Raw genomic sequence first — 13,702 nt, 5'->3', positions numbered from 1 at the left:
CAGTGCTGGATAAGAGGAAGGAAGAGCGCGAGGAGACGTGCGCGCGCACGCAGGCACGCGCTGCCGTGCTTACATTCCACTGTACTCCAGACAGTATCAGAACAGCCAAGAGACACGCGAAAAATAGCGCGTGGCGCCTAACAGTAACCACAACCCAGTTGGCCGTGTACGTAACGGATAGCTCACTCCGTAAGTCATTGAATGCCAGTATAGTCTCGGCGGTGGAAGAGTATGACACACGAGCTGAATCCCCCAAAAAAATAATGAAAAGGACCCAGTTGTGTCCTCGCAGTTAATGTTTACTCGTCATTGACACCGTGAGTTCCACTCGCAGTCCGTGAAACAATAAAATATAGAAAAAAAACGTTAACGGTCTCTCCTTCCTTCGTCAGCCCCGACAGGACGGGATTTACAGCCGCTTCGGGGGGAAGGAAAGAAGAAGGGGAGGGACAAGTGGGAGGGGGAAGGGGCGGTGGCGAGCGAAGGGTCGGCCCTCACTCCCCTCCTGCAGCCGCCCCTCGTTCTCTGATTAACGGCCGCCTCCCTCGGATTTCTCTCCGCCGCCGCCTCTAGTGAAGCCAAGTCCGCCACACCGAGCAGCGACACCCGCAGCAGCGTACCGGCCAGCAGTCACGCAGAGACGCCGCCGACACACAGACTCTCTTCCCTCTCCCCCGGACACAGAGAAGCAGCGAAGCCGTCGCCGCCGCACAGGAGCTGAAGCCAGGAACCGAGCGCCGCCCCTGAGAGGAGCTGCTGTAGCCGGACCGGGCTTCGCTCCACGACAGCAGCTTTTTCTCTTCGCTGGGGCCCCACTCAACCGGCACCACGCAGACCCCGGGGCTTCAGTCGATGTACTCTCTTTTTTTCCCGGTGAGGAGGAGTTAATCGCCGCGCAATCCCCCTTCCCAAGAGGGCCCCTAAGCAACCCCGCCAGGGGGGGGCAAGTTTTTTCACCCCGCACCCCACCTCACGGTGTTTTGTATTTATTTTTGTAAATATATATATATTTTCTTCCTCCCTAACCCCACCCCCAATCCCTTCCCCCTCCTTTGTATTTGGGCAGCTTGTGTTATAAGTGTATTTTTTTTTGTTTTCCTTTTTTTGGCCTGGAATATGGTGGGGGAAATGGAAACGAAGGAGAAGCCGAAGCCGACCCCGGACTATCTGATGCAGCTGATGAACGACAAGAAGCTCATGAGCAGCCTGCCTAACTTCTGTGGGATCTTCAACCACCTGGAGCGGCTGCTGGACGAAGGTACGGACCATTGGTGTACGAGTTTCCATGAGCTGGCCCTGCGGTACCACCCCCCCAAAGGGGGTTCAGGGGACTGCATGGCCAGGAATGTGACGCAGGGGCAGCAGCCCCCCCCCTCCCTCTCCCCCTCTGCACACACCGCCATGCTGTGACTTGCTTCATCTGTTTAGTCCTTGGGAGTGTGAATGCCCCCTGGCCTCTCGCCGCGTCTTTCTGCAGTGCCGCTGCTTGCCCCCGGCCCGCAGGGCAGGAATGTCATGCTGCTGTGTCTACTCGGCCTGTACAGACCTCTTAAGCGATTTTGAGTTAATATGTCGCCCCTCTCCAGCCCGAGGGGCACATGTCATGCCCTCTCACATGCAGCTACACCCTTCCTGCGCCACTGAAGGCACCCCAACGATGACCTTATCCTCCACCTCCCTGGTTTGTTATTGTCCCCCTTTTTCTTTTCACGATACTAGTATTCATTGTTCCATTCCTTAATGTTACATTTGTGTGGTTGGGGTTATGCCTCATGTCGGGGTGGTGACACTACAGCTGCAGTAAAGGAAGGAGTGACTTCAAATCAGAAATGCAACCGAGGTGCTAGGGCACAGGGTATTTGGCGTTATGGTGGAGATGTTTTGATATGTTTTCTTTAGCAACATGTGTTGCAGGAGTTATTTATGGCGCTTGGGGGCGATCGATCAGCGCACCCCTTAACTCCCCAAACCACCCCCCCCTCTCATCCCCAGAGATGCTTGTTAGACGACAGCAGCTAAAAAAAAGTGCAGGCGAAGCAGGAACTGTGTTTAAGGAAGGAAATGTGAAGAGGACACGCTGGTGGCTCATTTCCTTTCTCGGCCATAGGCTCACAGGGTTAGTGGTGGGTTGACGATGGAATTTGGAGGTGCATTGTTGGGGGGGGGGGGGGGTTCTAGTCCAGCGCAGGATCGGATAGAAGTTGCCAACTAGGGAGGGAGGCAAGTCTATCGGAAGTAGTCATTTTTGTTTTCTTTCTAAACAAGGTGCCCTTTCTCGGAAAAATGAAGGGCTGTGAGCACAGGGGGTGACCGAAGCTTTGTTCAGCGAAGAGCCGCTTTAAGTAAACACAGATTGGAGAATTCTGCGCACAAGAGATGGGTGACGTGCGCTTTAGGCTGTTGGCGCGTACTATTGATCTAAAAAAAGGGGGGGCATATATATATTTACACTAGTTTGAGGAGCAAAACACCAACTTATGGGCACGCTGCCCGGACTTTCGAGCCAATGTACGCCACCGCAAGAACATACTATTGTTAACTTTGTTTGGTGTCCGTGCGCAGTTGGGCCTGGAGCGGCTCCGGAACTATCACCCGTATATTTCACTATGGTTTTGGGAGAGAGCCCTTTTATGCATCGCTTTAATTCTGGATTTCTATGCAGACATTCACCCCGTTTTAACCCCTCGCCTGTTGCCTCTTTAAAACTTTCTGTGATGGGGCGGCTGCCGCGCCCTCTTCCCCGCCGGGCTTCAGCTGCTGCCTACCCTTGGTGCCTCTTACTCCTCGTGGTGCTGGGCGGGGCTCTGGGAAAGCACAAAACTTTCTGGAATGTGGAAAAAATGCTGCTCCCGGGAGCGTCTGCTTCACTTTGTCAGGGCTCCGTCCGGGCTGGACACTAAGGGGCGCCAGCCCTCTGTGAGCACAGCTGTCTTCACACCAGCGCTCCCCGAGCATGCCCAACAGGCGCACACTTACAACTTCTTGTGTGTTCGCCCCTCCCCGCGCTTGACGTTCGAGACGTGTTTGTCTTCCGTCGGATTTAAATGTATTTCCTACCATCTTCACGTTTCCTCGTGGTAAATTAAACTCGGTCTGCCAGCCACTTTTCATTGGATTGTTTTAAGTGCGATCAGTAGCGCCCGTTTTACTGGCTTGAGATGTATTTATGCAACGATACCCTTTCCATCTTTAGTCTTTTCTATTCCCCACTTGTGTTTCTCCCAAGTCACTGGACGTACATACACACCCCCACCATATTTTAAGAATTCATATACTGATTTGCCATATTCTAAACCTGAATTGGGAGGGCTATTGTCATGGTCTACGTGGTTTCTGTGTTTTCCCAAGGGTTTGTGGTGATGCCTGGAATCCAAGTTCCAGCTGCAGCATGCAAATGATGACCGTCAGTTCTTGCTTTTAATTCGGAGCCAAACACTGGGATCGATCCGAGAGTAGCCCAGCATTGCATATATTTAAAATGTCTGCTTGTTGCCAGCGCATTTTTTATTATATTTTATTTTTAACTGCACTGAGGACTAGGCAGTCGGATTTGTTTTTATCGGACCGGAGCTAAGAGAGGAAGGGGGTCTTTCCTGAGCGTGGGATACCCTGCCTTTCCTGCCATTGTTCGCTGGATGAACTGTTTAAAGCTTGATTTTATCTTCATGGTCTGTGCTGTACATGTGGCGCTTATTGTGTGCTTCCGTTCTTTGGTGTTGCTGTGTTTCAATGGCGTGTGTGTGTTATATATAAAATCACCATTTGCTCTTGAAACTTACATTATGGGAGGCTCTCCGTTGAATTTGGCTGCAGTTGGGTTGAAGTGTTTTCCTTAGAGCAGATTTGAAAGCTTCGCTCCGTAGTGTTATTACAGTATTACACTAAGAGTGATGTTTTTATTTTTTTTGGCACAGCTGCTGGGGATTTTTAGACGACGTAGACGTGTGATTCCGCAGTACTTTTTAGGACGCGCAGTCGAACTACCGAAGTATCACTGCTACCTCATGAATGGCTCTTCGCTCCTTCTGGCTTGCCTATTTGAGTGTATTGAGTCAAAGCTTGGGACCCGACGAACCTTTCATTGCTGTGTCGTGCCATCGCATTTGTATATCGTTTTAAGATTAACAAGAAACCACCCACCTCCCCTTTTCACCACACACGTAACCCTTTAAGGGGAGAGTAGAGTATCGTTTGTGTGTGCAAAACCAAACTGGTCGTGCACGTTCTCCTAAAAGTTTATATCTTCTCCACTTATGGAGTGACGCATCATGTCCAGGGGGATTTCGAGCCTAGCAGTGCAGATTGATGTACTTGTTTTTTGCCAGTGTACATTTCAAGCTACCAGCCGGGATAACGTTATTCTCCACATTACACGCAAGCCCCCATTTATTACTCCTCACTAGCCGTTGGCTAGTGCCGAATGCAAAACTTGTCCCTGGCTGTTCATATACATGCAATACAACATTACCTTTTTTTAAACGCACTAGCGCACACATGCACATCACTTATAGAAAGCATGGTGTTTGTGTTGGACACTGCGCCTTGCTAAGTTTGTGACAATCTAGGCAGCGTGAGTGTAGAACACATTTTCTCTAGCCTTGTTCTTTGCTGCAATGCAAGTTGGTGAATGTAGCTCGTGAAACGAGGAAGATGGGTTTCCTGAGGTCAGGCATGAAAGCCCTGCTAGTCTATCATGGGGTTTGGGAGAGGAGCATGGTTGTATTGGTCTAAAGGGAGCACCCATCATTTTGCAGTAGATGAATTCTTTAGGTTTATGTGAAGTACTCTTGATGAAGGCCTGCGTTTTCAATGGAGTCCCTGTTAGATTGGGCTCGATTTGTGATGTGCAATTGAGATGACTCTTGATCTGGATGAGGGGCTGGGTTATGTTTTTGAAATTGTACCTAGCTCCTGCTTGTCATGTTACATAATATTCAGGTGTTGCACGGCTGCTTCATCCCCCTTTTTCTATTTGCGTGTGTGCGCTACAAGCAATCTTCACTAGACAAGCGCACTAAAGGTTGTGCTTAAATTTTGTTGTTTACTACAGTTGCTTGGGGTTGGGAGATTCCTTGTAACTTGATTGATGGTAAAGAATGCCATTAAACTCCATACAGCTGGTGCCTTTGATGGAAGTCAGTGTTTGCACTTCCTCTAATTAAACCTATCGACTCAAACGAAGCACACACAGGACCCTAGCAAGCTTGAAACATTCCTCTATCCTGTCAAGTTTGATTGATGTTCTGCAAAGCGTGTCTAAGTAGGTACACTTTACATGTGTTGTATCTATACCTCTGGTACGCTTCTTTTCTAGCATACAAATCTAGTTTGTGTTAATCTTAAGCAAGGCTGGTCGTCAGACGAGTGTGCTGTTATGAGTGCGCTTGTTGTAGTTTTTTTTTTTTGTGTTAAGGCTCATTCCCATAGCTCTAGTTCGGGTGGCTTGTTGCTTGAATCGTTATTGGCTGCTTGCAGTGGTTTGTAGTTGTACTTGAATTGCACACTATGAAACCGAAACGAAAACCTTGCCAGGAGATCAGGTCTTTACCTCAACAAGACATTCATGTTGTATAGAAATTGGTATTTCCTTTAGAATTTCTGTGATTTCACTTCTAGAGTTGTGTGTTGGGAACATAAAGGTTGTTGATAAGACATTGTGAAGTTCTCACGTGGCTCACTTATTAAAAGCAGTGCGTTTCCAAATGATCAGCCTCTGTTTCCACACTGGTTTGATTTTACGCTGTTTCCATGTTGGGGCTCTTGGTGTACCAATTCAAATTCTGACTTCCATATGGGCAGACGCTTTTAGTCTCGGTTCGTCATTTAATAGGTTGTAAATCATGACGGCAATTCAAGAGTGCTTGAAATACATCCACCGTGATATGGGGTCATAGTCGTGGACGTAGTTTTGCTCTTATTGCTCGCATAATGTCATGGACTGCTGTGTTTGCCTACCTCATTTGCTTTTTGTCACCCACTCCTCACCCCCACTCCAAGTTGGGGTTGTGCAGAGATGTTGTCAGCTTATAGCTAGAAGGGCATGCTTACCCGTTTCATATCTGCTTTGGGTGCCTTTGACTGGTAAGGCGTTTTTTTTTTTGTTTCTGTGGTGTTCCCTGCACCCAAGCAACGATACCAGTAGTGCACATGTATTGTCTATTGTAATGCATAACTTTCTAGGAGTAGTCCTTTTCAATTAGTGCTGTGAACAGGAACACCCTTTTTATTTCTTTCCGAGCAAAACCTTTGGTGAATGGGTTCTAGCTAAATTGGTTCTAATTGGCCCAGCCCGATCATTGATTGCAGATGTATGGGTGTGCGTGACTGGCTGCAAAGACCTGCACCATGCTAACGGCCAGGCTACACACACCGTTCAGGCAAATTGAGTGCAGCAAAAGACCAAGGCTCATACACTACTTTCCCTAAGAAAGAATGACTTTTTAAGGCCCTTTGCATTTGCCACTGTGTCCACAAAAAAGTGCACATTTTGCATATTGGTAACCTGCTGTGCCTTGCAAGCACCCACAAAATGAGGAAGTTGGGTGGTGGCGCTCCGTCACATCCTCTTTTCACAAGTCCCTTCAAAGAAAAGACAGGCATGCGGCTGTTGGGACTGTCATAGTGGGATTCAGCATAATTGGGCTTTGTGCTACATGTCTGGACAAAATAAAAAATGTAACCCTTGGCCTTCCACTCTCCTCTCCACAAATGGATTGACTGGTGGATAACAACACTTTGTCTGAATGCAACAATCCCAGGGTCCCGTCCCCTCCTATGTTTTTCTCTCAGTATTCATGGCTAATTGGTTTATGCTGAGACCTTTTCTTGAGATTGCAAAGGCATAGAGCAATTGTAGGCGTTTTTTGCCCTTTTATTATTTTGTTTAATGCCAAACTCCTGTCTGCAACGCAACTCCCCGCTTCCACGCCCCCCACCCCCAAGTCACCCAATTCTCAGAAATGCAGAACGTTTGAAGTCGACTAATTCTTTCTGGATTGTGTAGCATACTGTAACTTGTCTGAGACATTGGCAGTGCTGTGGTTGAGGGAGTTTGACTGGGCCCCTAGGCTTTTCTGTCTGTTTTAATAAGTAGATACCTTTTTATAATGGCCCATTATGCTTCAGTACAGTCATAGAAACGGGTACAGCTGTACTAATTGATTGGACTTTCTTTTGCTGCCACTCAATTTCCTCTTTAGGGAGAAAATATTTCACATCAAGCATGGCTACTGCTTGTGCCAGATTTATGCTTATTTCCTTGAGTTTCTCAATAGAGGGATGGGTGTTTTTAAGCTTCCTATGCAGAACTTATCCCACCATTGATCACCATGCTGCACAACTTAAGCGGCTGGCTAATTTGTCCCCCATCACCGCCTTGCCATTTTAAGTTGTTGCATGCCAAATAAAAGGCAATATCAATTTTCCTGGACTAGTTTTGAAAAAATGGTTTTGTTTTGGATTTGATCAGAGAATGAAACGCACGGTAGCATCGTGTGCCTGGGGGGAAAAATGTACTATTTGTGGTTTGAGTTGTTAAAAGTATGTTCTCTACAGTAGTCTGTGAAAAGTATCACTTTAAGTAAGCAGTCCTGTTTCTTTTGGCTGTCACTTGGAGAAATCAAGCAACACGTTTTTGTTGGTGCAATATCTAAGCCACACAGTTTCTGCACACTCTTGCTTTTGTTACAAGCCTATGGACTAGCAATGGTTGTTACCTGGAATACTTTTTCAACTCTGATATAATTTCTGGTCTCTTCATATCGGATTTCTTTAGCATGTGTAAAGCATCCACCGCCAGTGGATTCCTGCTCCCTCCAATCTTCTAAAAATTGTAGTTTAGGTTAACCATGTACTCTTCTTCTCCTCTCTTCCCCATTGCTTCGTAGAGCACATGCAATATGTTTGCAGGACCCTCCTAACCTGTTTAGGTGCATGGCATGCACTGTTTGGATATTATTTGCCCTTGTCCAAACGATGCAGTGTTGAAATGATAGATGCACGAGTATAGGACAGAACCCCCCAGAAAGTGATCCTTGTAGGCTGTTGCAACCCCATTTCACCCGACTCCATTGGTGTTGCTCCCTGTCGCTTTGAAAATTCCTCCTCTAGTTTGAAGTAACTACATCCGGCTAATCTTAAAAGGGTGCTTTAAGACCTTGCATTGTCGCCAATCTTCCAATAAAATGTAATTGGAAGCAAGTTTTCAATCCCACAGTGCCTACTCTAAGTAAGCATCATCCAGAGTTGTATTTCATTTTCTTTCAATTAAGAGCCCCCTGACCCTTTAAATAAAATGTAGTCGAAATCACACCCTTATTGTGTTCTCCATCAGTTGATTTGAATTTTGTCATTGAATTGACTGTTATCCATCAACAGTGAAATATTTGTAATACATTTTTTTTCTCACTTAAACTATTTTGCGGGTTACAATTTCTGGTAGCTCGGTTAATTTTTTTTAGAACTGTGGAACCTTTGCAGTATTGAAACCAAATTAGTCTGGGTCTCATGCAATTCATTCAAAAGTTAGACTCTCCATTTTCATCATCTGTTGCACACAACATTACGTTTCAAACAATTGATTTCTTGGGGCTCTTTTTTGGTTCTTGTTTGATGTGAAGACAAAACTGTGTTCTGGCAATGCCTGTGCTGGTAAATATGCTTGCAAACGATATCTTAGCCATTGTAATGCTAATGCATTACACCTGTTGAGCTAAAACAAATCAACATGTTCATGCCAATATGCGGTTGTAGAAACGATAATTGAAACAGTACAATGATAACTTTTATTGGTAAATAAATGCTGTTTCACATTATCTTAATTGATGAGGTACACAAATATGAATAATCGGCTTTTGCATTCTTATTTTTCATTTTAAGTTCTATTCCCTTAGTTCTGAAATCAATCCCTCTGACACAAACCTCTTCCAATTTCGATTATTCAACCTCCTAATCATGCACCTAGTACCTCGGATGCAAAAAGTCCATATGTTTCTTCCCGTACTCAACACGCGTTTGAAATGGAAGGCCCTTATGTCAGCTTAGGGGTGAACTAGACGTTGAGCCGTGATATGGCGTATGTAATGCCTTTTGATTTCCTCCTGAATTAACCAATGCAGTTGCGTAACCTGAAATTACCCTTGTGTGGACTGTGATTGGGAGTATGCAGTAGCCTGAAAGCGGCCTGAAGTTTATTCTGCTGGGAGCCCTCTAAAACCTTTCCAGCTCTTCAAATTTGTATTTCTCCAATTTCAGAGCACGTTTATCTGTTAATTGACAATTGAACTGAAGAGTTATCCACTATATGTTTATGTTGGTAAAGTAGTCTCTGGGTGGGATCTAGAATCCTAGTATCTAATTACATCAAATCCTCCCTGCACGCTGCCGTGAAATTGCTGCAGAAGCTCAGTTTTCCATGCAGAGAGAAAACGGGACCAAAACAATACTGAGTAAATCGGAGCTCTGTTAAATCTGGGCAATTGCCTAATTTATTTTAATACCTGTTGGTGCATGCAAAGGTGCTTGCATATTTCTGTGTAATTTCCAGTTTTCTGTCTGTTCTCATATGCTGCACTTCAGATTTCTGTCGCATGCAGTGCTGTAGCTCCATCTGAACTCCTTCCTTTCGAGTGCAGCTGATGTTGTCAATCAGCCTGCCTGTTTCCCAGCAACTCCAATGGGTTACTGCCGTTGGAGGGCTCTCAGTGTGCGCCTAAGCACCCTGCTGCAAACGAATGTGTGTAGCATCTTTTAAGGGTCAATGCATAAACTGAAAGTCTTTACTGGTATGACGGAATATGATGACTTTTTGCCAAATTGTGGCGGAGATCTTATATTTTTATTTTACCTTTTGGACAGTCGTTTTTGACTTGTTGGGGTTTTGCGTGTGTGCATTGATAACCACTAATAGAACCCCCGCAAAACAATTTCTTTCACTTCCCCTTGTCCTTAAACTGACGGTTCCTTCGGATTGGCAGACGAGTAATGAAGATTGCATCCTGGGGTTAAGAGTATTTGCATCTACTCGGTATTCAAGCCTGGCTTCTACAAGCCCAAAGGACCGAACCCAGGCTATTTAGATAATGGGGCGAAATAAACCCAGTGCCTATTGATTTATTAGCTACGTGTATTCATAACTATTCATGATGGAATTGGTTGGTTCCATGTGCCGGTTTTAATGCATGTTGCTAGTGCACCGCTTTTAATATTGTTAAGTGGCTTGAGTTGCGAAGGTGGAGTTGCGTCAGCCTAAGATTAACATGGGATGAATAGCGAAGCAATTTATCAGACAGGCAGTCCTGAAGACTGTCTGCGCAAAGGCTCCATGTGATAAATGAGGGCGGGGGGACGTGCAGGTAGGTGGCCGGCGTGCCCCTGTAAGGCCAGAAGCTGCTGTCTAGGTGTGTGCTGGATAATTAACTGAGGTGCTGCAGTCATGTGATTGGCTGAGCAGAAAAGAAGTCTGTCCCATAGCCCACTACAACCTAGCAGCCGTGTACAGGCATGCGGCAGATATCTAGTGTCTGTCAAAATTCTACCTTACTGAATTCAGAACAGCTGGTCGGGATTGAGTTCAGTTACTAACACAGTTTAATCTTGGTTTGGTGCTTCCTTTCTTAAGCAAATAGGCTTTGCAACCAGCTACTATTTGGGACATGTGGAACGTTATCCTGCAATTGTTGGCATTCTAATAACCTCGTGGAGGACTACCTCTCAATTGCTTTGATGTTACCGAGGTCCCTTTTTAGGCTTCTGTTTAATCTCTGCCTGGAATGTATTTATTTGTGTGCACCCCGTGATTTAATATATAAAGCGCTTTAGTTGAATACAGAAGTCCACAATAAACATTCGCAAACTTTCTGTGTTGTGGAAAAAGTTCCCAATTGCGGATTGGAGGAAGTGCAGTGGAGCGAGAGTTATTTTAAAATAAAAACAAAGGTATTTTCATTCCTGTTTTTGCCGATGTTTTGTGTTCCTTTTTGGTGTCTCAAACCCTGCAGTCATTACTCTGTCGTAGTAACCCCCTGTATGCTTTGCACAGTCACACTTACCAATTGAAAAACGTCAGCATGTAAGCCTATTGAATCACCACAGAGATGTTGCAATGCTGTTAACTAAGTTATGTAATCCATTTGTTTTGTGGAGATTGAGAATTCTAGACCTTTCCGATCAAGCTATAAGGGAGGCATAATGGGGGTGCCTTGCGATTGAAGCTAGCGAAATACTGCACTTCATGCAATGTTAAATATGACAGAATTGAACATGACATTGTTTGACGTTCTAGATCTTTAAGTAGTGGATACAGCACCTATAACTCTGCAACAGATAGGTTGGGATTGGAGTTTGGACTAAAGGGTATAATTTGGGGCTCGGGGTAGGTGTCTGCATACCAGGAGTTGTATGTGAACACTCCCAGGAAATGGTGCAGTGCTGGAGAAAGTGGGCTCAGTCCCCCTGAAAGTGCTATGTGTAGATACATACAAGGGATGTTTTGAACTTCATTTTTATTCATGCTTGCTTTGTAAAATGAACTCTTAAGAATATTTTATGCCTTTTCTGTATGTAGTCACTTGGACCAAGGCCACGTTTGACTTTTACCCCTAATTATGTTTTTTCTTTCGGTGCCTTTTTGTGATCTATCTTCAGCTACACTGGTATGCTTATTTGCCTTTCAAGCTTCGAGTAGCATTCTAGAAACGGGCACTCTGTTTTTACAATGTGGATATCTTCGTGTTCACAGATTTCCTTTTTATTCTTTTTTTTTTTAATTTTTATTTAGTTTGTGTTTTATTTTTTGGGGATCTCTTGCCTAGTATCAGTTGACTCTTGCAGGGTCGTCGGTCTGAAGTTTCCTTTTAACTGGCTCTAGATGGTTGAGTTTGTACATAATTGTAGCGCTTTTAAGACGGGTTGAACTTTTATTGGACCGATGCTACCGCTCTCTATTTGCTCCCTGCTAAACCAGCTCATATTACAAGTTCCTTTTCTGATATTTGGTGTATGTGGTTTGTCTTTGCTGTGTTGGTAAACCATGCTCTGCCACGGTGAGAATAGTTTTGTACACAGATCTTGGTTTCCGTGTCTGGTTGTGTCGCAGGTGTACGTTCAGTTTTTGACTTGTAGGATCTTTTATGCTTTCTTGCAGGGGTAAGCATTTCAAGTTGCTAGCCAGGCATACGTCTCTTCCTTCACCACTAGATGTTGTAGAGCGCAATGTGTCGGCCTGCTTTCTCTTATAGCATTAAGTGCTGCAGCTTCTGAACGTATCCAAACCATGCATGGCGTGGAGCAGTGAAAATGGTCTATCTCCTCTGTATAAATCTCTTCTCCAATGGCCAACAATAGAGAAACGTCCACTTCAATGCCATAATTGAAACAAAAGGGCTTGAACTAACATTTTGAGTTTGGACCATGTCTTGTTTATTAAGTGAGTGCTGGTACATCTGGACCCCTGCAGGCATCCGTTTGTCTTTGCCAGGTTACTTACTAAAACCTGTGTGTTGAAAGCAATCTTCAGATATTTTGTTTTTCACTTTGAATCGGTATTTCTATCAACTAACGAACTGCCCACAGACAACGGGACTATAGTACATATTTTACAAAATGTTTTTCGTGTCACTTACAGCTTATAAAATAACTATAACTAACTTCCACACCTGCCCTTTGACAGCAGTGTAGGACAGGAATAGCAACTGCGCATTAGAGTGTGTGCCTTGAGAGTCTGAAATAATGTGAAGGAGGCATTGACCACCATTTTTAAAAGATGGGGATTCCTTCCTTGGACCGCAAACAGTTATTTTACCAATTTTTAAAGCAACCTCCACAAGTTGGTGAGACAAAGAGTGGAGGTGATTGCCATGTTTTTGGGTTATTCTTTAAGGTGAAATGCACCTTGTGGTGTGTGCATTTAGTTAAGTGGCCTACACTGTGCGTATTGCAGCCCTAGCACCTATAGTGTGAGCCCAGAAGATGTATGGTTTCTGATACAGGAAGTCGGCCAATTATCTGTATGCTGGCCTCCCTAACTAACCACGTTTTACATCCTCTGCCGTAGCTCGGTATGGCGGCATCCAGGGGCGCCCAAGTCCATCAGCGTGGTTCCCTTTTCCTCGGTTTTCTCTTTGCCCTGCTACTGTGGTTGCTCTGCTGTCGCGGCAGCTGCTCTATCGGTACAGGCAAAGAGAGAATGGTCAGCAGTAAGTTGAATCGTGTGACCAATAATGCCCATTTCAGAGCAGGCCGTGGCACCACGGTTCTGCTAAACCGCCCCAGCAACACTGAGTAAAATAAGTATACTCCACAGAAGCTTCAACCTGTTTTCCTCCGATTTTTCTGGCCCCACCCTCCTTCCTTCAACGGGTATCGCTTCTTCCCCAGGTGCAGCCGTTCTGGGAATCAAATAACGGGCAGCAGCCATGAGATAATTCAGCAGTGTGGGGGATGGCGGGGACTGGGAAGGGTGTTTAGTAAATCACTATTTTTGAGCAGCGTTCTTTTTAAAAAATGTCCCGTGTTGTCTTGCTCTTTTTGCAAATCGTGCTTTTTAATGTTTACGCGAGTTGAATTTAACGTGTGGGAGGAGTTCTTTCAGACATGTATTGGTGTTTGGCACTAGAAATCCCTTGTTTTGTTGCACAGCAGTCAGTCTATTAGACGCCGAGATTAATGAAGGGATAAAACTGTTAATGACACCTGGCTCCTTTCC

The 13,702-nt window shown here is 45.1% G+C and overlaps 1 protein-coding gene across 14 annotated transcripts in view; it reads left to right on the top strand.

Annotated features, from left to right (window-relative positions):
* The first annotated feature begins 517 nt into the window (after positions 1 to 517).
* Positions 518 to 13,702, top strand: part of QKI (QKI, KH domain containing RNA binding) — a 483,284-nt gene continuing 470,099 nt past the window's right edge. For 6 of the 14 annotated variants that reach the window (XR_011268110.1, XR_011268109.1, XM_069607682.1 and 3 more), the window contains exons 1-2: positions 519 to 874; positions 1,109 to 1,258. Coding sequence is in view for 9 of the 14 variants with exons in the window: in XM_069607682.1 (XP_069463783.1) it covers positions 853 to 874; positions 1,109 to 1,258 (172 nt within the window). In the remaining 5 variants the exon portion in view is untranslated. Of the gene's footprint in view, positions 875 to 1,108; positions 1,259 to 1,435; positions 1,682 to 2,920; positions 3,078 to 13,702 lie in introns of those variants that run through there. The other 8 variants (XM_069607679.1, XM_069607677.1, XM_069607684.1 and 5 more) reach the window with 6 other exon arrangements.

This window comes from Ambystoma mexicanum, chromosome 4q, assembly GCF_040938575.1.
Source record: "Ambystoma mexicanum isolate Mex_15411 chromosome 4q, UKY_AmexF1_1, whole genome shotgun sequence".
In the NCBI taxonomy this organism is placed as follows: Eukaryota; Metazoa; Chordata; class Amphibia; order Caudata; family Ambystomatidae; genus Ambystoma; species Ambystoma mexicanum.
The sequence above is the reverse complement of the archived record's forward strand: the minus strand, read 5'-3'. Positions and strand labels throughout refer to the sequence as shown.